General features: G+C 46.7%; 1 protein-coding gene across 7 annotated transcripts in view; it reads right to left on the minus strand.

Annotated features, from left to right (window-relative positions):
- The window catches only part of PITPNM2 (phosphatidylinositol transfer protein membrane associated 2), a 141618-nt gene that overhangs the window by 6906 nt on the left and 111302 nt on the right, over positions 1-23410 (minus strand). For 3 of the 7 annotated variants that reach the window (XM_074921469.1, XM_074921467.1, XM_074921470.1), the window contains 10 exons: positions 23204-23323; positions 22643-22854; positions 17660-17835; positions 17090-17260; positions 14245-14394; positions 9105-9269; positions 5046-5194; positions 2103-2219; positions 1266-1382; positions 749-897 (listed from right to left, as the gene is read on the minus strand). In XM_074921469.1, coding sequence (XP_074777570.1) covers positions 749-897; positions 1266-1382; positions 2103-2219; positions 5046-5194; positions 9105-9269; positions 14245-14394; positions 17090-17260; positions 17660-17835; positions 22643-22854; positions 23204-23323 — 1526 coding nt within the window. Of the gene's footprint in view, positions 1-748; positions 898-1265; positions 1383-2102; positions 2220-5045; positions 5195-6975; positions 7180-9104; positions 9270-14244; positions 14395-17089; positions 17261-17659; positions 17836-22642; positions 22855-23203; positions 23324-23410 lie in introns of all 7 variants that reach the window. The other 4 variants (XM_074921466.1, XM_074921468.1, XM_074921471.1 and 1 more) reach the window with 4 other exon arrangements.

A 23410-nucleotide genomic window follows, 5' to 3' on the forward strand; every position in this document is an offset into this window, starting at 1 on the left:
CTGAGCCAGAGCCCCTGGGCTGTGAGTTATCACGAGTATGAAGTTCTGTTCCTCAAGGACAAGTTTATGGTCTTTAAAATATGCTCAGTTGTGCAGTTTTGCAGATGACCGTGAGGCCATATGGCTGTGGTGCAGAAGGCCTGCTCCTGCAGTGGGAACTCAATTACCATGCTGCTGCTGATGCAGGTGTTGGAATAAAACGTGGATCTTTGTCTCACAGCTCTAGAGTACAAATAGCTTTGTCCCTGTTGCTGGCAAACCAGACTCTGAACCCACCCAACAAGCAGAGCTGCCCCGCAAGGAGGGACCATGTTCTACAGTCAAACTCCTCTTTTCACAGAACCACAGAATCATTCAGGTTGGAAAAGACCCTCGAGATCATCGAGTCCAACCATCAGCCCGACACTACAAAGTTCTCCCCTACACCATATTCCCCAACAGCTCATCCAAACGACCCTTAAACACATCCAGGGACGGGGACTTCCCCCGCCCCCTGGGCAGCCTATTCCACTCTCTGACCACTCTTTCTGTGAAATATTTTTTCCTAATGTCCAGTCTGACCCTCCCCTGTTGGAGTTTAAAGCTGTTCCCTCTTGTTCTGTCACTAATTATCTGTGAGAAGAGATGAGCACCAATCTCTCTACAATGTCCTTTCAGGTAGTTGTAGAGAGTGATGAGGTCTCCCCTCAGCCTTCTCCTCCTCAAACTAAACAGTTCCTCTTGCAAACTAAGCTCCAAGTTACCCCACCTGACCACCATCTTCACGGGGTACACGCCAATGCCCAGGCGCCGGTTCTCAGGGATGACATAAGAAATCCTGCCACTGCTGTTGCTGATCTCTGTGTCGAAGTAAACCCACTCTCCTGACGGTGGCTGTGTCATGATGTGAATGTCCACCTGGGAAAACAGCAAAACTGGGTCAGCAACAGCATTAGACACAGAGGAGTAGAACAGGCCAAGCACGGGGACCTCCCACCCAAGCCGGGCTGGGTCCTGCTTCCACCCCCTGCACTTCACAGATCTGAGCTGAGAAGCACCCAAACGTCAGGATGCTGGAAGGAAACCCGGCCTTGTGGCCAAGACCTCCATGATGAACACTGGTCCTGGTAGGAGGCACCACACAAGTCCAAGCAGCAGAACCTGGCCAAGACTCTGGGGCAGCAAACCCTGTCAGGGACCAAGGGGGCACTGACCAGCACTGCCTCTGTCCCTGTCCCCACACTTTTTCCCCACACGATGCACAACCCCCATAGCAGACACGGTACCTTTTCTCCTGTGAGTGTGACCATATCTAATGGGCCGTACATAAACCTTCCAGTTAAGGTCTGGGGCCCATCTTCATTAGCAATGGTGTCATTTATCCTGTGGTTAGCTGTGACATTCTGCACAAGTCAAGAGGGAAAGGGGAAAAAAAAAAAAAAAAAAAAAAAAAAGTTTACTGGACAACCTCACAGGGAAATGCCAAATATAACCAGACAAATGGGAGCATGGGTTTCTCTGTGCCATTCCCCCCACCCCAGCTCTCAGCTTTAGAAGTGACCTGTGGCAGAGGTGAGACTCTGTGCCCCACATCGACGGGGTGGATTTGAGGGTAGTTTCAACAGCACTTTGTACACGCAGTTCTGATACTGTCTATTACCTCTCACACTATGGATTTAAGAGGCAATACAAATAGCTGCCAGAGAAATTTGCTGACATTGTTTCAGCTCTAGCAGAGAACTGCCCTCTTTTGGGAATCAGAGACATTCTGTGGGAGCGAAAGGCATTTACCAAGCAGAGAACTTGCATTATTGGACTTTGAAAGATGTTCAGTCCCTTTCCCTGACCCACAGCCAACGCTTTCTGCATTTTCCATAGACTCAAGGCCAAGAGGAGACCTTGCTGGTACAGATCTTTCAAGTTGCTCTTTCACGACTACATGGGTAGGATATAACCACTAATATACACCAGCAGGGCAACAGGACCCTCTGTCCCTGCTGTGGACAGACACAGCCGTGCCCACGCTGGCTGCTTTCAGTGCTGGTCTTGCAGCCCAAATCAGAACACCTCTACACGACAGCACTCCCTCCTGCCGCGGAGGCAGCTCCAAAAACCACCCTTACCCGGAGCTTTACGTGTGTCCTCTTGCGGAGCCACTTCTCGCGGGGCTTGGAGGGGGTGAAGACAGACACCTCCTTCCCATCCAGCTCCAAAACGCTCGAGTTCTCGTGCCTCATCACCTGCGGGAGGACAGATCCCATCCAGACGTCAGCCACTTGTGCAGTGACCCCCCCTCCTCCTGCCTATGCTGTTCTGCATCTCCCGAGCCAGCGCTGAGTAAGGGCAATGCCTGGACAGAGGCAGCCTGAATTTTGCCTCCTGGGTGTTTGGCTTGTCAGCTTGCAGGTTTTACAGGCTGCTCCCTTAATTGCAAGGACAAATGGTCTCTTCCAAGCTAGCAAAGCCTGCGGCCAGCGCTGACTTAATCCCGGCTGGGACACAGGTTATTTAGATTGTCAGGAGGGACAAAACTGACTCTAACACAGCAGGACGAGCTCCGTGCTTAGATCTCTGCCCTTCCTCCAGGCATTAATTAGTCCCTTCCCATGGTCTGCAAGGGACTGTCTCCTTTGAACACGAGTCTTCTGCCGTTCTCATAACAGATCCAGCACCAGCTGCTCTGACCGGCCTCATACCGACAGATGTTGTTCCTTCAGCTCATTTCTTATTTCTATTTAAACACATTTCAGGCTGCTTTTGCCCCGTGGCTTTTCCTCCTCTTACTGATTTGACCCTGGCAGAGGCACACAGGGGTCTGGCTCAGCCATATGCAAGGCAGAGCCCAGGGCATCTGTCCATCCCGACCTTGTCTCTGAGGTTGACAGAGCTCAAGGACTTTGTGCCGGTGGGATGTCGCTGCACCAGCACGAGGATCAGAGAGGGGACAAGGTGATGCCCTGCAGCCAGCCTTTGGGGGCAATTCCTGCCTGTCACCGGGGCATGGGCAGGAACCTGCAGAGAGGAGGGTTAGATCCCACCTAGACCGCTCTAAGCTCTAGGAGAAAGGAAGAATAACACCCGAAGACGAGGGGACATCTCCAAGACCGCTGTAAGACTGGGAGATGACCCTGTGGAGAACTCCAAAATTGACAGCAGTCCTTAATCATCCCGCCCCACCAAAAAATTAAGAAGCTTCTTAAATGTGGGCTTTTTTACAAGGTCTTGAACATAACTTTGTGTGGTTAGCAGCTCTCCAGCTGACCTCAGCTGTAGTGGTCTGACACAGGCCAGCTTGCTTTGCAGAGCTGAAGCTGTTTTAATTCCAGGGAAATGGCAAAAGGACCCCAGGGAGGATGAGCCTGCTGGGGAGGGAGTTCATGGAAATCCAAGGTAAACAAAATAACAAGTTTTACAGAAAATTATTTCAATCAGGAATCTATTCTGAGTCCTATTTGGGCTTGTTTTAACCAGATTTAATCTTTGGAGGCTAAAACTATTCAACAGCTTACTTTAACATTTTGTCCAGAGATGGCTTTCAAAGGCGGTTAGAAACAAGTCCTTACTAGGGGAAAAAGTGGCATGGTGCTCTGGAAGGACAGCAAGAAGACAGGGAATGAGAAACACCCTTATCTCAAGGCAGAGACGAGTGAGTAGAGACGGGGACTGGGGAGGGGGGGTGCCAGACTACTGAGGCAGCCACTGGCAGGCTTTGAACGGACGGAGAGGTACCTCAAGCCACAAGATACAAAGCCCCACACTGTGCTACAGACCCAGGTTCAGGCTGAATCCTGAGTAATTGGCTATTTCTTGAGTGGAATGTTTTCCGTATGAGACTGTCGTGATTGTTCCCCCTCACGGGTCTCTCTCTATCTGTTCAGCCTCGTGAGGCTGGGTTTGATGCAGGGCTGGGGTTTCACAGCAAGGTGTGTGCAAGCACAGAGCTGTCTCGCTGGGCTAGGTACAGCCTGCGAAGAAAGGGTCTCGCTGGATTATCTCTCCTGCTCAGCTGCCACCAGCACTGACATGTCTGTTGTTTATGGTTCCCACACTATTGGGAAGATAGCACTGAAAGAAAGTTTGCCAACAGAATCATAAATAATTGAGAGCTGCAGTCAAGGAGGCTGGAAGAGAGCGGGGACGGCTTAACAGCTGAGCTAACACAAAGCAAACCCAAGTGCTGAAGTGGGCAGCATAATCCACAGAGTTGCTTTTAGTTTTGCTTTTTCCAATTCAATGCTCTAAGTACCGTTCCTTGGGGGGTTCATACTTTGCAAGGCAAATAATTTCCCCCCCATCCCTGTGGAACTGAAGGAAAGGTATTTCTTTTAGGAAAAACACATTTTAAACAGTAAATTTAAATCTCAGGCCAAATGTAGTTGATAGACTCTGAGGTGTCAGACTCTGGACACCAGCAATCCCCATTTACCCAGTCCCAGGAGAACTGCTTTGTACTGGAGGAACAAGGACTAAATCCCAATGCAGTGACGATGGTCTGAGTTCCTAGAGGAGACCACAAGAACTCAGAAAGCCAAAACAGAGAACAGAACTCTGCCTATCAACTCATGTCAAATTCATACCAAACTTCTCCTCAAATTCATACAAAACCTTCTCCTTTGGTTTTATTGTATTTGGTGCTATCTTTATTTGTACATCCAGAAGTTTCCTTTAAGTTTCAGACTTGAGATCCCAACTCACACAGAGGAATGCTCACTTCAAGAAGCAAGTGCCACTAACTTTTGCCCCTGTGACCTGGTAAGAAATGGCCCTGGGCTCACCCCATGGCTCCCTAGTGAGCCCATCTGAAACCTTCTCCCATGATAAAACCCAGACCCAAAGTAACCAGGTGTGACAGCACACATCTGTGAAGTCTGCACATGCGCAGCTCTGACAACAACACAGATGGGGAACAAAAAGTAGGGGAAGAAAACGGATCTGCAGTAGCAAAGAGTAATTTTTTCATCTCTACGTGTCAACAAGAGTTATGGAAGGTGCAGTGGAAAAAAACCCCAAAAAATCCAAAATATTTTTCAGCCCAAAGGAGATCGGGGGAGGGAGAATGACTGTACCTGTCTCAGCAGGAAGGAGACAACGTCCGTGGACTCCCAGTAGCTGGCGTGGAAGAGGTGTGGCAAAGCAACCGTTGGAAAAGCCGTCAGAGCATCAGGACAGTAGAGAGCGTAGTCGATCCTTTTGGTTCCCCACCATTTGGCAGCAACTAGAAGCAAAAGACTCATTCAGACAAAGGGGGTTCACATGCGTGTGCTGTCTCGGTCACAAACAGCATTTCAAGGCTCTGGCTCCTCACTCCAGGTAGGCTGGGAGGGTGCTCCCTGGGTGGCCGCACTGCTAAGAGGGAACAACCATCCCAGGGCTCAGTGTTTGTTCAGACTGAGGGAGGAACACACAGGGGCACCAGCACTTGAGCTCTCCTTTATTTAAGCAAAGAGGAAGGCACTAGAGGGCAGGTATTAAGTGGCTGTTAGTCCAGACCCTGGGGAAGGGGTCCAAGGCTCAAACGCAGTAAGCCTGGGAATCCACGGACCAAAACATCAGACAGAAACCCGTCTCCCTGGAGCGGTGGGAGGAGGGATGTGTGTGTTCTGCTCACCAAGTACATGCCCAGGCCCCACTTCCAATTCCTTTCGTTTTCACCAAGGAATAGCATCCAGATATTGACCACACTAAAGAGGATCTGAACACCAGGAGCCCACGTGAGATGTTAAAAGGCACCACAAGGCAGGGTATACGGCACATGCTGCCAGGACTGGCAGTCCCCAGCAAGTCTTTGTTGCCCTCCTGGGCTACCGTGTTGCAGGCAACTGAGCTGTCCAGCCCAGCCTCCCCAGAGCACAGCCTCTGCAGCGGCCAACAAGAAAAGTATTTGGGGGCACAGGACTTTGCTGCACAGAGGACTGAAAAATACACCGGGATTCTGGGCGGGCAAGGTTACAGACAACACAGAAGAGTTTCTCCCATGGGGAGTCAACAACTCGCACACAAGTGTCTGACAGCCAGTGTTCACCCGTGGGCCACCACCACACCTCCACGTTGCCCTGAACTCTGCTCACACACGTATCCTTTCTGATTCTGGGCATGTCTCAGCCCAAAGCCTCAGACCTCAAAGGTGTGAGCTGCTTTCCCAGCAGTGAGGAGTCCTCAAACCCTGCATGCTCCAGCCTGGAAAAGTGCTCATGGAAAGAGAAGATGGATCAGATCAAGAGAGAAACAGGAGGAGCTGTGTTTGCATGCAGTTTGCAAGCCAAGGCTTTGACAAGGGCTTTCTCAAGCTTGGTTTTTCTCTGTGACAATGTTCCCTTTTTATGGAATTCCAGGAAAGCTGCCAGGTATAAGGTACAAACCAACGAACCCTTCTTGTTAGGGAAATCTAGCTGGTGATGAGCACAGATGCTGAACTGAAAAAACGGACCCACCAGCTTCTTCCAGAGACCTGCACAAAGCTCCCACCACAGCAGCATGCAGAGGGTTATGGCATCAGCACATCCCCACAGCCCAGCCCTGGCTCTGCTGGGGGCCCAGGCCATTGCTTTTCTCAAGAGCCACGAGAAGGAGGAGGGCATTGATGGATCAACATGGCTTTTCCGGAGCACACAGGCACCTCCCCACAACCATTTCTGACTCCCTGTCTTCCAAATTGGCAGCTCCTGGTTGAGTCCCAACCTTTCGTTTCTCATGCAAGTCCCCAGTTTGGGTAATTTCAGATTCTTTGTAGGAAGCAGACAGGATTTACTCTTCCATGCTCAAAAGACAGTGGTGGAGGCAGAAGCATTGTCCCCATGGCTCTGCCTAGAAGAACTCCTGCTCTTGCCAAGTTGTTAGCTGTGTTACGATCAATCTTCAGAGCAAAGTGACAGAAATACTTGTTAAAACGCAATCAGAAATTGCAAGTGCCTCAGTGAAAGCGCATAGATTTGTTGTGAAGTTCTGTGACTACCAAATGAGAGAGGTGGTCGACCGGAGTGGATCTCTCCAGAATACCTGTCTTGATGTCCAGGTCGGGTATCCGAAGAGCACAGTCTGCAGCCTGACTCCACGGCCCTTTGAGCTTTCTTCCCTTCGAAGGGATTTCATGCTTATGATGCCTACGTCTCTTGGATGAGGTTTGGGTAGGGGATTTGTGAGGGAGGGCAAGCTGGGACAGAAGGCTAAACCCTCTACAATGATTAAGGTGGTGTTTGGTTTCTAAAAGGAAAAATAAAGTGTAAAAAAAAAAAAAAAGCAGAAATCACACTTATTATTATGCCATACACACACACACTGCCGCAGGCAACACCGGCTTCATCCTCCAGAATTCCATAATGCAAGGGAAGCTGCACCCTTGGGAGGGCTTCCAGGAGGGAACCAGGGTTTTGTGGTGCCCCTCCAGACTTCCTCCAGCTTTCCCTGCGGGATAAGCACGGACCACATCCAACCCTCAATGCCACGCTAACAAGGTCAAGCACAAGAGCTGCAAAGCCAGAGCCAGGGCTCGGGGGACACGTCGGCACTCGGGAGGTGAAGGAAGGGGCCGTGACAGCCCTTGGGGCAGGCTGCAGAGGGGCCAGGGTGCACGTGCAGCCCACACCAGGGCCCGACTCTTACTCTCCAATCTCAGAAATAGGTTTTGACAGCTGTGAAGTGCATGGAAGAATAAATTACACAAACCAGAAGCTCAATAATCAGGGAGAGTGCAGGGAAAGCAAAGAGAGGCAAGCGCTGCACGGGCCTGATCCTGCCGCCACCTCGCAGACGCGTCACGCGGGCCCTTTAGGTATCACCCCGGCGTAAACACTTCGTAACGAACAACCACCACCCCCCGGCTTCCCATCCTGGCCAGCCGAGCTCGGCAGCTCTCCGTGGGTGTGAAACCAGCACAAAACAAACACCTTCACCCCCAGGAGCCTTCTTCCCAAGCAGATGAATATTTAGCAAGCGGTTGTCAAGATGTCTTACCAGGACAAATATAAGAACGCGCACGCGGAGCGCGGTGTCAGCTTTTGGATGTGTTTTGGGAAAGAAAACCTTGTCTGTCAAAGAGCAGGTAACTTATTCCTGCTGTGGAGTTTTGCCTCCGACAGGGCAAGAAGTTACAGCAGCCCCTGAGCAGCGCCCACAGACCTTCAGCAACTAACACTTGCCTCGGGGAGCGTTATTTACCTCAGTAATTAGTTATGAAGCGAGTTGTTCATAGCCCTGTAGCCTAAGGTGCCGGGAATGGAGTATCTAAATCTTTGCCACCTTCTGGGACAAGAGTTTGGGCTGAAGGTTTTTATGGTGTGGGTTTTAGTGTGGGGTTTTTTGTCTGTTTTTTGTTCTGTTTTAAATTTGTTTGGTTTTCAGCCTTTTTTGGTCTCAGTTATCAGAGGTCCCTGAGGACACAGACTGTTAATCTTTCACCTCAGCTGAAATGAAGAAGGGGCTGAACCATTAACAAAGGCTGTTGTTCTCTACCGTGTTAGCTAGGAAGTTATACAGGTCTTGGGAAAAATAGCAAAGAAAAAAAAAAATCCCTTTGATTCCTCATTCGGCTCTGGGATACGGGTCATAACTGGCTGACTCTGAGCTGCCCTGCAGGCTACAGAAGAGCTGAATTTCTAATGCAAAGTAATAAATAACTGGAACCCTTTAAGCATTTCAGAGGGGCTTACTCATCCCCATTTTTGTGGGCCACATTTAAGTGATCTGCATCAAGCCACATGCTGCATCCTGCATTATCAATCTGGCAGTGTTGATCCCTTCCAGTTCTGTCCGACTTATCAACAGCAGCACAGAAACATGTCTTTGGATTAATCCTCACCACGCAGAGCAGCCGAATGGTGCTCAGAGTTATCAATTATCATCGTATTTTTTCCAACAATTTATCACCAGCACGATCCAACATGCGCAGCACAGCGGTGGCCCCTGTATCAAATATATCATCTGTTCCTCCAGGGGATATGGTAACACGTAGCACTGACTATGGCAAAACCAGGCGAGGGTGGAATAATTCCAGCTTTTTGTTCTTAATGGAAAATACAACCCCAGACAGACAGACAGACAGACAGAAGCTGCGTGGCTCTGGCCCGGTGCATGGCGCTGAGAGAGCGGTGCGGCAGCGAGCAGTAGTCTCGGAGGGGTGAAACACTTACTGTTGGCTATGTTGGAAGCAGTGTAACTGTCTGCCATTCCTGAGACCTGGCTGGCAATGCTGATCTCACTGGCTCTCCGGAAGCCCCTGAATTGAGGGGCTGAAATGGGGGTGGACAGGGACGCGCTTTCCATGAAGACGGCACCATGAGACTGAACAACATCTGCTACAAAGTTGAAACAGGGAAATCAAAATATTAGACCAACAGACAGAGGCTGGGCAAGATGAACTCGAGGGGAGGAAGGAGGCAAACAAGGCCGGTAGGTGCAAAAACCTTTCAGAACTGATTGGAATGAAAAAAGCATTTCATCGGAGCTCTGGTTTGAAAAGAAAGCAAACACCACAGCAGGCAGAGACATGTGGCTGGAGGAGCAATCTTTGATTGAGAGAAGCAAAATAAGTAGCTCAAAAACCAAATACAAAACCCCAAAGAAAAATCCAGGCAGACTTATTCAAGCAGCAATAACAGAAGCATGTGTCATACATACAGATGTGAATATACACAGCTTTATATATTCACATCAAGACAAAATAACCAAGGTAAGGAGAGCAACAAAAAAAACACCTTAGAAAGGGGATATTTGTTTTCTTGAAACACTTAGACTGAAATGAGTATCTCCAAGATAGAAGCATCAGTGCAAAAGAACAAAAAAAAAAAAAGAAAAAAAAAGAAAATATTTTCATGCCTGGCAGGGACTAAGTTTGAACTTGTATTTAATTGCTAATGGATACAGCCAACACTCGTTAAACTAAAGTAAGGGCTATTGCAAGGAAGGAGTCTGGTGCTGAGCACTTACGTCTCCAACTGGTGTTGGTGGATCGGGGAGCACTCAGTCTCTGTGAAAACAGAGCTTCTTTTGTACAATGTGCAAGTCTAGATTTTTAGATCCCAACCTGAGGTTTACCAAGTGTGGCCTAACCCTTTAGTATATAAATACAGAAAAGGAGGATTTAGTCATGCTCGTGTGGATCTTTTACATGTATTGGAGGGAAATGGATCTAAAATGTTCAGGACTGGCAACCCGAGAGATGCTGCAAGTCACAATAAAATCTCTGCATTTCAGTTTTCTCCCTGTAACACACTGGTAAGAGCTTCCACCCCTCTGTGGAGGCTACGAGGCCGAATTGTCTCTGGGATATCCCAAGACCCTGCACTGCAGAGGGTTTGTAATGCCAATACCAAGCACCTCACAGCAGGCAGCACCAGTAACATGCAAAAGCAAAGCTACTTACTATCATTTTAACTTTGCCCATCTCTGCTGTAGCTGAGGAGCAGCATCTGAACTTTACTCCCAGACATCAGACAGGGCACAGGTTCATGCCCAGTCAGGCAGTAGGTGCCACGGGGAACACGAGTACGTTACTCCCACACACCAACATCCTCCACCTATTTCAGCCAGTTTAGATATCCTTGGATTTAATCCCAGTACGCAGCTGACACAGGGTGTTGTTTTGGCAACTGGTTTATTTTAATATCAACCTTTTTTGCTTGGGGCTACTGATTTGCTTCATCCGATCTCTCAGTTCGCAGCAGCACTGTCTGTGCCCACACAAATCCTGCTGCAGTGGAGGGGAAAGGGAACGCATGAAGCAGAAAATGCATAGCTAAGTGTCGGTAAAAGAGTTCTGTTCTCTGCAGGGAAAATCAGGCCACAAGCTGCTCTGTGTAAAAGCTTTGTGGACTGCGAGATCTGAGCCTTAGCGGGAGCCTGACCTGATGATGAGCTGCACACACTGCCCACGTTGTGCCTGAAAGGCCATTACCAGCATCACTTTCTCAGCACTTTCCTCCTCTTTTCACCTTGCCTTGAGCTGCTGGCTGTCAAGGCTGCTACCACTATCCACAACCCAGCCAGGACTACCAGGCCAGTACGGCAGGAAGCACCGGCACAAGCAAGAGCAGACAATTCAAGCAGAGGCTGTACTCGGAGAACGCGAGCCAAGCCTGGAGTAACCCCACAAAGGTCTCAAGGGTAAAAGGTCTCGTTCCCATTGCTGCGTGACCTGGGACAACCCTCTCATCTCTTCCCCGGTTACTCCTTCCTCTCCTTCCCCTTGCCTGCACAGATCCTGCTGTGCTCAGGCACTTGTGTCACATCAAACGGGTGCCCCAACACAGCTGATGACCATCAGCTTCCCTGAACTCGGTCAGATGGAAGGAGTTTGGTTTTGTCTGGGTTGGATCAGGTTTAACTAACACCTACTAACAAAGCCTGAACTTCTTCCTCTCCCTTAAATATAAACCATCTATGGCTTGAATTAGCAAGCAGCTGGAAGACATGCCAAAGACTGTTACAGCAATGCTACACAAGAGAAAAGGCTGGGCCAAATGTGGTGCTGCCTGGGTGGATCATGGCTCTGGCTCCATTAGCATGTCTTCACTTAGCTCTGTCTGAATTTTATCTCCTTTTTTTGAGAACCCAGAAAGTGGAAAGTGAATAAAGGAAGTGGTATTTTTGGCTTGCTCTTTTTAGCCAGTCTCGTCTTCCTGGGCCTAACTGGGGATCTCTGAATACAATGACTTTGAAGCAACCTCAACAGCACTTCCCACACCATCCCAGCTAGTGTCACCAGAGGAGTAATTCCCACTCCTGTAAAAGCTCAAACTCTTTTAGCATTACTGAACTGTTCAGTTTAGCAGTGCCCGTGTTGGTGGCAGGAGCCTGCTCTGCGGGGGATGAAGTGCCACCCAGCAGCAGCGCTCCCATGCTCCAGCCCACTCAGGCTGCTCTCGTATTTCTCCCTTTTTCCAAGCTACACCCCCCCCGTCCCTGAAAAAGGACAGTTTCAAGAGAAACAAGGGCCAGGAAAAGGCAGGGCAGGAAGCATGGACAGTAAACCTGTTTTATGCATTACTGCTCCTTCAGCTAAGCTTCCTCAATCCCCAAGCTGCAGTGACGGTGACTTCCAGAGGAAACCCAGGGACATGAGAGCCCCCTCCCCACCTCCCCCATTTTCCCTAAACTCTGTGTATTCTTTGCACCAAATCCCTTGTGCAGCACCTGCTCTTGCAATTTTGAAACCAAGGGGGCTTTCCCGGGGACGAGGGCGGGATGTCACTGGTGCTGCCATGCCAGCACAGACCGATGCCAGTGCCTGCAAGCAGTGTAAAGCCTTCTGCATTGCAGAGGTGGCATCTCCAGCCACAGCTCCGGTCCTGACCACCACAGGGAGGTTTTTCAGGCAAGCACTTTGAGCCCAGGGCAAAGTCAGATGGCTGGACCAGGCCCAGCAGGAGCAAGACTTTCATCAAGATTAGCTGTTCATTTGCGTCACCAGGTAAGGACAGAGGTGCCCCCAGTTTATTGCACTGGCTGAAGTGAAGGGTACTTCGTACCGTGCCTGAGGGCAGACTTTATTAGAACAAGGAAGCTTTGGGAAGAGGGGACCTGGCTCGAGCAGTGCCCTGAGCACCCTCTCTCCCAGCAAAGGACCTGCTGCTGCTCAAACTGCAGCACACACACGTTGGGCCAGTGCAATGAGCTGAGATTTAACTGCACTTCTGGATGAGATGACATTAAGAAGCAAAACCACTTTTTTTTTTTTTTTTTTTTGCCTACGTATGGATCTTTAATACTTATTTCAGTGCTATGCTTTTTCATTTATGAACTTGTTTGTCAGTGTTCTTACTAATCATTTCCCACTATGTGAATGGCACCGGGCCATCCTCCTAATGTACTGTTGGCACTGTGTTAAGTCTTTGGGGTATATGAATGGCAGATTTCAATACGTGCTATTTGCAGGCTGAGCTGTGGGACTGAAGCGGGAAATACTGAAAGCAATCAAAAAAATACATAAGGTTCAATAAAAATAAAAAATTTTAATTAGAAAAGCCAGTCAGCTGCTCAGCACAGGCCAGACCCTGCTTGCACTGGAGTCACTGGTCAGTGCTGGGCACTCTGCGGTCACTACCCTGAGATCAAGAAAAACATAGATTTCTGTTGTCTGTAAGTTTTTATGTTTCTGGAAATTTCCTGCAGTCCAGTGGCTGAACTGGGTTTCAGCACTTGCTACCATCAAACCAAGCACTGCTTGGCCACACAAGAGTGTGTGCTCTTGACACACAAGGTAAAGAGCAGAGAAGCTTCTAAAAGCTCTGTCCTGACAGCAGGAAATATCAGGTGACAACTAAAGGGCATTTCATCAGCGACCTCCAAAGTGACTAATTAAAAGTACGAGATCCTTTCCCTCTGCTTTGTTACAGAACATCCCAGCACAGGCAACTTGGCAACTGCACACCTAAAAATGATCTACATCTTCAAAAGACAAAGGGAGAGACTATCTGGAATAGTCAGCAATGTTGCCATCCTGTATGACCACATAATGTACTGGACTGCTCATAAACAGCAAGAGTCAGCTTGTTAAAGGTAAGGCAGCAGAACCAAGCTCTCAATGCAAAACACTGAAAAAGGGGTGAGAACGGGCAAGTAAGACACACAGGGAAGAAAAAGCTAAACCAAAGTCAAGTCTCATTAAAATCGCAGATGTAGCACTAGCCACAACCCGAATAATTGAGGCCATGCAGCATTTATGATGGAAAATAAGGCAAAACAAATGCATCAAACTTTGCTTTTAAGGCAGAAGTCAAGAAATTAATTTTAAAAAGCCAACATGTATAGCCACCTTGGGGTTTGAAAGCCTCAATCACTGTATTCAGCAGAGCCACAAGGAGTGTCCAAACATGAAATACTCGACCGGATAAAATCTGGTCTGACACAGAGATTAATTAGAGTCCTGGGCACGGTGCAGCCTGGCTGACTGCTGGGGGGTCACACGCTGCGGAGAACCAACCGAGGGGACTCTGCACGGTGCGTGCCATGCGGGCAGGGCCACCCGGGGACTCTGTCTTTCTGTGCCAAAGCCTCTTTCCAGAAGCACAGCCAGCACAGATGGAAAAAGGTAAGTACATGGCAGCAGTCTCCCCTTCTATCATCAACACCAGAATGGGACAGAGTCTGTAACGCCAACTCATTTTCACGGTGGGTTTCCCAGACCCAAGCATGATCCCAAGGGGTTATTTCATGTGGCACAGCCTGAGACACAGCATGAAGATTTCAACTCCAGGAGGCAATAATACAATCTCCAAAAAGCACCCCAAGTACCCAACACCATAGACAATACAAAAAGTGTAGATTACACACACTCAGCAAAACCAGCACTTTTATTGGAAACATCTTGCCAATTCAGTACGGGAACGGGGATACTTGTTTCCATGAAGCTGTCCTGGTGCTGGAGAGCACCCAGAGGGCTACTTTCCATGAGGAGGATGGGATTGTTCTGGATTGTCTCAACTAGAAGCAGATGGGGGGAAAAAAAAAAAACAAAACAAAAAACAGAAGGACAAAGAACAACAGACATGCGGCCACAAAGTGTTAACATACAAACGGTTACAACTGAGCACTTCAACTATGAATCTTCAATGAAAAGACAACCTTCAAATAGAGTAAAAGGAACAAAACATGGGTGACTTTCCAAATAGACCCACATCAGAGAGATTAACTGGTAGCAGAGGAGAGCACAACAATGGCATTTCAACCACAAAAGAAAAGGGAATCCTCTTAACCAGCTTCTCCAATGAGCCAAATCCATAAATACCCAGCAGATCCAGAGAAATCTTTTTACTACAAGGGGAAAAAAAAGTATGCTGTAAGGGGAGATTTACTTGAATCAGACTCACAGCCTACACAGTGCAAAGCACACGAGTGAGCAGGGATGTGAATTTGATTTCACTCTGCAAGGAGGTTGTAATGAAACAGGGACCCAACATTTAGTACAGATGAGAAAATGAAAAAAAAAAAAAAAGTCTAAGAGGCTTTCTGAATCGTGGACTTAAAAAAAGCTACCTATCTGCATGAAGAAATATGAACAGGCAGGGTTACAGAAGGTTTTGTACATAACTAATTATAACCGAGCACCTGAATTTTACGTGATCACCAAATCATACAGCTTAATTATAGCAGCAATTCACTTTTCTGGAGCGCCCTACAGTAAACACTAACTTCAGTAGTGGCTTTGCAAATCATGGTTAGAACAGTCCTTCGGGGTAATGTGTAAATTGCAATACTGAAATTTTGACTCTAATGGAAAGGAATAGCCTGTTACTTTACGATAAGCAAATGAAAAGGCTTTGTGTTACGTGAGAATTTAAAGTTGCTTTTTTGTCAGTTTTATTCATCAAGACAGAGCAGCATCTCTTAATATAACAAGGCTAGAACCTGGAGAGGGTTTCAAAATCACTCTGCTCTTCTCATAGTTGAGCTAATTGCTGTTTAACTCCTCTCCACTACATAGCAAGTGTCTCTCTAAACACAGCCAACTTAAAAGTCTAGGGAGGCACGGCAAACTAATAAGATCCCTGCTGTTGTGCAGAATGATAACCAGAATACAGGTTGCTCAGTGTAAATGAGGCTTCTACCTCTGACTTCAGTGAGAACAGGGGATTTGAAATGTATTTAAGAGGAAGAAGATAAGACATTTAGTTGTTTTTGGTTTGTTTTTTTTTTTAAAGAAGCCACTTGCAGCTGATACCTAGAATACACCCGAAAAGCAAATTGCTTTTCAAGTTGCTATAGATTTCCTGAGCTGTTGTAACTGGACTGGGTACAAATGTAATTGTAGGTGGATCCATTTTTAAAAAGTGTTGCAGCAAGCTCTTTGCTAAATTTGACAAGTGAGTGGGGCCTGCAGAAAGTATTTTATTCACTTTATTAAACGTGGGGTTTAGTTCATGCCCATTTAACAAATCAGACTCCAGATTCAGCAATTATAATATCATTTTTGAAGACACTGATACATAGGAGACCACTGCTTTGGATTTTCAATTTTAAAATCATGCAGAGTATCACTGGAATTATTCAGCTCTAGATACATATTCCTCTTCATTTAGTCCTGCATGATTCAAATATTAAACAAATGGAAAGCTACCAGAGCTTTGGGAAAAAAACCCAACCACCAAATCCCAATCTTTCTAGCTGTAGGCTTTGATATTTTACTCTGGTTTACCAGTATGATGTCTTTTGTGCTGTAAGTCTGGTTTTGTATTAGTGATTCTTGGTTGCAATGTTGACTTTAAGTAGCCATTGACTAACAACCTGTAGCAAGGGAAAAATTACAGTGCAATTGTACTTCCTGCCCCAAAGGCCTGACCCTACAGGGGACCAAAGCTTTAGGTAAAGCAGAAAGGTCAAATTTAGTTCTGCACAGTGGTGAGCTCCCCCAAAAGCTCCTTGCAATGAAAGCCTGCACTGAAATGGCAACAGACCATGAGAGTGTAGGCACAGAAGTGAGGTGAAGATGGTAGGAAATATAATTTATTTTATTAGATCAACTGCAAGGGCATTGATGTAATGGGAGCTGAGGCAGGGCATGGTCAGGACACAGTTGTTTCAAATGTAACCCAGTGAGACAAAGGGCATACACACAGCCAGTTTAGACTTTGTTACTGCTGCAATTGGGGGAGAGCAAGTGAAGAGGCAGAGGAATCCTAGGTATCCTATGAACACCAAGTGTCTCATTGGCAAGGTGGCAAGGGCAAGGCTCCATCACCAGCCCCCTGACCTGCAGTAGCCTGTCCCATGAAAAACCACAGGTTGCAACCAACTAAATCACCTCATCATCTCACTGTTGACTCTGCTCTTTCCAGTTTTTACTGGCCCTCCAAACATCGAAGTCCTAAATTCTACCAAGTTAATCGTGTTTCAGTCAATCCCAAACACAAGCACCAGCTTGGGTGTAAATCAGGGATCTTCACAGAGAGGTTACCACATCATGACTCAACAGCTGATGGCCTTTGTGTGACAAATAAAGGGCGTATGGGTCACAAGGCACTGATTCTCCTGGAAGAAAACTACTTTTCTGGTAAATGGGAAGTAAGGCTGACATTATAGGGCCAAATCTCTTTCTTGTCATTCCCAATTGCTTTGATAATTTCATGTAAAGTGGGGATATAACTCTTTAGACAACTAATATGTATCCAAAGTGACTTACCCAGAACAGCAGAATTGCCATCACCCAGTGGAAACCTCTGGTAACGAGGAATATTAAAGGGGGGCAAAAGGTAGAACTTCCTCTCCAAAAGAGGCTCGAGGCGTGAAGCAGATGGGTCTGCAGGGTGGAACAGGTTATAGACCTGCTGACAAGCTGGCCTGAGCTGAAAGACTAAAAAGATGAAGAATAAAAACCCCTCAAGTTTCATCAAAAGGTTATTTGTTAGAATATTGTAAATATTTATCTGTAAAAAGGACAACTGTCGAGTTAAAAAAAAAGTGCTAAGGATTTATCATCTCCCTCATCTTCCAGTTTAGTCAACTGAAACAATTTATTACAATATTTACAGACTCAAGAATTGCCCTGTATTTTTAATGTTTGGAAGTACATTGCAAATAAGTTGTATAATCAGTACTGGGGAGAGCACACAGTGATCTGCTTCCTCAAGGTGCAACTTACACAAAAAAATGTTTGGTTTTTACCAGTTTATCTCATCAAATTACTGCATTTGTAGCAGGAGGTGCTTACACCATCCATTAAGTGAGCTCAGCAGTTTACATCAGGACTTACTGTCAAGAGCTGGAATGACAGTTTTTCGCAGTGCAAGAACCAGACCCAAGGGAGAACCAAAGAGGAAGAAGTCAGTGATCTCAAATTCAAACTTTCCAATATTTCCTCCATCCAACATAGTAGAGCTACTAGATCGCCTGGATCCTGGGTCATTTCTCAGAACACTAGAATGTAAACTGGGACAAGAACAAGAAAAATAAAAGTAAAAATTTTATTCACTCTGTGTTTTCATAATTGAAGGCCAGATTAGTGATTGACAGTGAATATAATTTCTATCTCTTTAGTGAAGGAACTGTGCCAATCAACCCACCATGCCTCAGTACGTAGTTTTACTAGCCAGTAAAACGTTCCCCAAACAATTACCCCACTACATTGGCATAATTTACACTGTACAAATCCAAGCTTCAAGTGGGTTCATTTACACACTCTTACCTCCTCAAAATGTTTTTTCTTTGAAGAGTCAAAATCTTGGTTGCTGCTTAGTAGAACAGTCATTTGCAAGATAAAATAATCAGCAAGCCAAAATTACTAGAGTAGCAGGGAAAAAAAGCAGTTTTACAGTGATTCACTCCATTACACATGTTATTACTATGCTTTCTGGTTGCCAACATTTGAGTTCCTTCCATCACCTTATTCTTAAATGTTATGGAAAGCTGTGCTAACCCATTTCTTCCTCATGGAAGTAGTTGGACAAATGTTATAGGATTGAAAAAGGAAAAAAAAAAAAAGGGAGGGGAAAGAGGAAAAGAAAGATCAAAATCTGCAAGGAGGTTTTAATATCTTTGTGCACTGAGTTTGCACCACAGCTTCCATGCATGTGTATGGCATTCACTGGGAATGGGAATCTGGGGTAATTAGCTCAGTGGCCACGTGGTAAATTCTATTTATCACACGCCCAGGACTTTCCCACTTCTGCCCATAAGGCCACATCTGTTGAATTATTACCAAACTACCTCTCAGCCTCAGCCCAACAACTTCAGGTAACTGTACTTAAAAAGAATAATGATATAAAACATATCTAGCTTTCCCTCCCTCTTTCAGGTGTCCTATCTGCTTGCAAAAATTCAACCTGTATGCAGTGCAGCCTGGGCAATACACAGGTTTAACACAGAGATTTAAATTCACACATCCCTTGGACACTTAGAGGAAAATCCAGGGAATCCAACCCCACATTAGGATGAGGTGCTTCTCTGCAGTCTAGATCTGGGATTAGACAGCAAAATGACAGATATTTAACACTAATAAACTGGTTCACAAAAGAGTTTCTGAGATTCTTCTATTACCACCCAAAAGCAAAAAGCTGCAATTTCTTTTGCTCTCCAGGTTCTGCAGATTGAGATGGCAGCCTTGCTGGGTTATCACTGTTATAATTAGAAGCGGAGAGTTGAAGTCTCCGAGAGTACCAGCAGTGACTTAACAGGGTGTTTGCCAACACTTTAAAAAGCATCTGAACAGGTTCTATAAATTATGTAGGATAAATGGATACCACAACAGTTGGGTTGGATAAAAGGTTTACGGGCCTGGAGTCAGGGATGATGCAAATTCAACAGTCTCTTGCCAGCTCTGTGGCCTCAAGTCAAAATCCCAGGTGGCCACCGGCACTTGCCGTGTCTCCGTATGCAATAGCACTTGCTCATCAAGGCCACTTCTGAAGGGAGAGGACTGCCTGCCCGGCTGGGCAGCGACATCCCAGCACTGCTGTGCTCATGGAAACAGGGCTGCTCACTCCCCACCATCTGTAGCAGCGGAGCAGTTGCTCAGGCACAGTCCTCCTCTGGGATAGCCACTCAATAAACGAGCAGCTGCAGATACTCACACATTTGAGAAGAAAAATGGCCTTAACTTGGACTTTGTTTTCCTACTTTGGCAAATAACGCATCATCCCAGGGACAGCATCTCTGCTGAACACCCCTTCCAAAGGATGCTAAAAAACTTCTCGTGCAGCACCGCGGTGTAATTCTCCAGAGGTGCCTGCAGGCACATGCGCGGGACTGTTCTCTTGGTTACCAACCTCAGGGAAATGACAAGCTGACTTATGCCAGACATACAAATCACGGAAGTCAAAACAGTGATGTCAAAAGGGAGAGCAACAGGAGGTTACAGCAGAGACAGCTAAAATGAGCATGTTCCCATTTCTGTGATGTGAACGAGCTTCCCTGAGATCACACTGCCAAGACGTGCGACGCTGAAACACATTTAAAAAACAAGCCACCTTCAGCGAAGCTACAATTATTTTAGCTGACAAGACTGCAACACATTAAGTTTGCTGTGTGTAAGGAATACAAAGTTATTTAGAACACGTTCAGTTTTGCTGAAGACAGGGCGACAACAGTGGGATTCAAACAAAGGCACAAAAGGAAAGATTATCCCGATGGCAGATGTGTTAAGGCAGGACAGGTGCAAGAGGTTTTTGGGGTATTCCACCCATCTTCCCACAGCATCTCTTCATGGGGAACAGAAGAGAATGAGAGCACTCATACTGCTATGCAATTTGGATAGCTTCTTTCCTTTTACTGGGAACTTGATAGTCTTTTTAGCAATCAAAAGAAATGAGAGCCAAGGGGAACTCTGAATCCATCATGCTCCAAGCAACCTACAGTGCCTTGTTCTTCCTTTAAAAAGCAGCAGATGTACTGTGTGCATTAATTAAACAAGAGCTTATGAATTTCAGAAGCAAATCAACTCATTTACAATAATACAAGTACAGCACAGCCAGAAATAATGTAGTTGTGCAGAAGGACTGAATTTAAAAATAAATGTGTGATTGTAATCTCCAGATGCTGCTCTGGCTTGCTGGGCATTATCCCAGGGAAGCGGGTAGGTCCGATACGTGAATAAAAATCAGTGTCTTTGGCACAAGCTGAAATCTGCAATCGGCACGGACAGAAAGGTCCCTGTATGCCAGGCTGTCCGTCTGCTGAGCCCATTAGGAAAACTTGGCTCTGCTCTGTCAATCTCCTGCACAAAGCCATGTCACATCAGGGCTTGGTTTTTTATGGGAAAATCATTACTTAGTGACAGAGAGGCTGAAGGGGCATTCTGCTGCTGACTGTGCTGCTCAGTAATGACGGCTGCAAGCACAAGGTCCAGGGCTGGGGCAGGGTGTGATGCCCTGTCATGCAGGAGGGGAAGAGGTGAATCACTGCACCCGAGCCTCCCCTGCACCAGGGAGCAGAGGGGGAGAGGTGTGGAGACAGCTGGTACAACAGCTTCAACCTGCCCCTTTCCCTCAGGGAATCTTGCTCTTGAGCTATGGGTAGAAACTTATTTTTGACCCAAGGTCTAAAGGTAAATTTGAAAAGATATAAACTCTAAAAGAAGATGCACCAGTGCATCAGCGCACTGAACACCAACAGCCCCTGCCAAGGAACCCTAGGTACTTCATGGTGGGAGTGGGCACAATCCTTTGGAGATGGAGAAGGAAGGACCAGGACAAAGCTATCTGAAATGACAAACTGCAATCCATTATCCACGTCAGGCCCAGCACTTATTCTAAACTAAAAGTAAAACTCCATCAAGATGCTACTCCACCTTCCTTAGCTGAGTCCATGCCCCTGAGGTTAATAACAAGGAGAAGAAAGAGCACATTTTGCACAACTCATATTTTCTCCTGTAATACAGGAGGCTGGTTTTATAAGGTAAGAACAAGAGGCTGATTGCCTTTTATTAACCTGCTGGAAATAGCCGAGAAGCTTATTGTGTTTTTTGTAAATGCAGCTGTCTTTCTGGATATAGCATCTCTGTGCGCCAACAACATTCACTTCGATAGTTTCTCTCTCCTACCAATCTTTTACAAAATGGCCCCTGCCATGGCAGGGCAACACGAGCCCCTGTGCTGGAGCAATGACTGCAAGTATTGAAGGAGGGGCAGAAGCACAGGACAAGCCTTCAGCTAGGCACGGGGCAAAAGGAACGGCCTTGGACACAGTCGCAGTGCAGATAATGGTGTTTGCTGGTGGGGGGACACTGCTCCCCAGTATCAGGGACATGGGGGAAGAGGGATTAAAAGATGTTGCAGTTCCTCTGGGCCTGCAGAAGGAAAAGGTCTGGGCTGTCCAGTTCTACAGGCTGAAGATGATTCAGGTCAGAAAAAGCCTCCGGGCTTACAGAAGTGATCCCTGAATGGTCAGCAGCAATGGAAAGACTGCTTATGAAAATTTCATGGGTTATGTTAATGGATATGTTTCTGGAAGTCCATCTGAAGAAGCTTAGGAATGTGATACTGGGGGCTTCAATAGTGAATGAGAAATTTGAAACATCACCTTGGTGCAGTGGAGCAGCCCTGGCAGGGGACAGAATAAAATGCCCTGTGCCTGCTCCATACTGGGGACTTGAGTTGCTTTGCCGTGTAGTCACCCAGACAGAACAATCCTCACGTGCAGTTGGTTGCTCCATGAACCAGCCAACCAGCTCGGGTTCAGGATGTCTCATCCAGAGCATCCTGTCACCACATCAGCAGAAACCTGCTTCTGTTGACTGGAAAGGGCACCACAATTCAATCTCACACTTGAATTAGGCCAAAACGAAAGGATACTCGGCTCACACCTTTCCCAAGAACAGACCAGCCAACTCAGAATCACATTTCACAGAGATGCTTTGAAATTAATACAACACTCGATTCACAGTTCTGTTTCACAGTCTTCCCTCACACAATTTCTGCATTTGCTTTATGATCTCCATCCCACACTTGCAAGCACAGCAAAAAAGCAGTTACGTGAGTGCCTTGGCTGTCAAGCAACAGGATGAAGGGCTTCTTGCCATTGTAATACAGATGCAGGAGAGCAGCTGGGTTCTCTCTTTGCCCCTCAGCAACAGTGCTGTTGATCTTTTTTTTTTTTTTTTTTGCATATACAACACACTGAAATCTATACTCCTCTCATCTAAATTAAGCACTTGCTTATGACAGGATGACAAAGCAACATTCGGGCTTCACAGATGAACCAATTTTAGCTCCAGAATATTGCTGGTTCTTGAAAATCTTACCTTGAAAGAAAGGCTTGATGCTGCTTTATCGTGTCCAGTTCATAGGTTGATGAATCACTCCTTTTTCGTGGCAGCTGCTTCTTTGGATCTTCTCCGTTGCTACGGGGAATATCAATGTTGCTCCTGCTGAGGTGTCTGCTGGCTTCCAGATTAGAGCCACTGGAACAATAGCTGTTGTTCACTGTTATTCCAGGAGACAGGAGGTCGGTATCCTGGGATTTGAAATAGATGGATTTACCACTCTGACAGTTGAATTGGGAATACACTCACATAATAACCTTCTCCTTCCATCCTCCTTTTCCCACCTACCCCACAATCCAGTTGAGGGCAATACAGTCCCTCAGACCAAACCACTTCCTAAAGGTGTGGGTGAAGCGGGTGTGGGTGATGCTTCACACCAGAGGGTGAAACGTCCCTGTTCAGAGCAAGGGTACCCAAAGTGAGACACACATGCACCTAAAGACACAAGTTTCTCACTGATAAGGAAGCAAGTCTTTGCTGTTTCATGAAAAGATCCTTACTGAAACCAGGGGCGATGGAAGCACTGGGAGCCAGCATTACCTGGACACTCACAACGCTTCCTCGCCGACTGCTGTTCTGGCTCTCAGACACGGTCTGATTGCTGTAGCATAAGGCATCAAATCCCAGAATTCCTCCAACACAGTCACCTACCAAGCAGACCTGAAAAAAGCAACAGAAGTAGGGAAAGAGGAAAAGAAAAAAGCCCCTTAACTTCAGTTCAGAAATGGCAGTTAAAAGCAGTGCTGG

This window comes from Athene noctua, chromosome 17 (assembly GCF_965140245.1).
Source record: "Athene noctua chromosome 17, bAthNoc1.hap1.1, whole genome shotgun sequence".
Taxonomy (NCBI): Eukaryota; Metazoa; Chordata; class Aves; order Strigiformes; family Strigidae; genus Athene; species Athene noctua.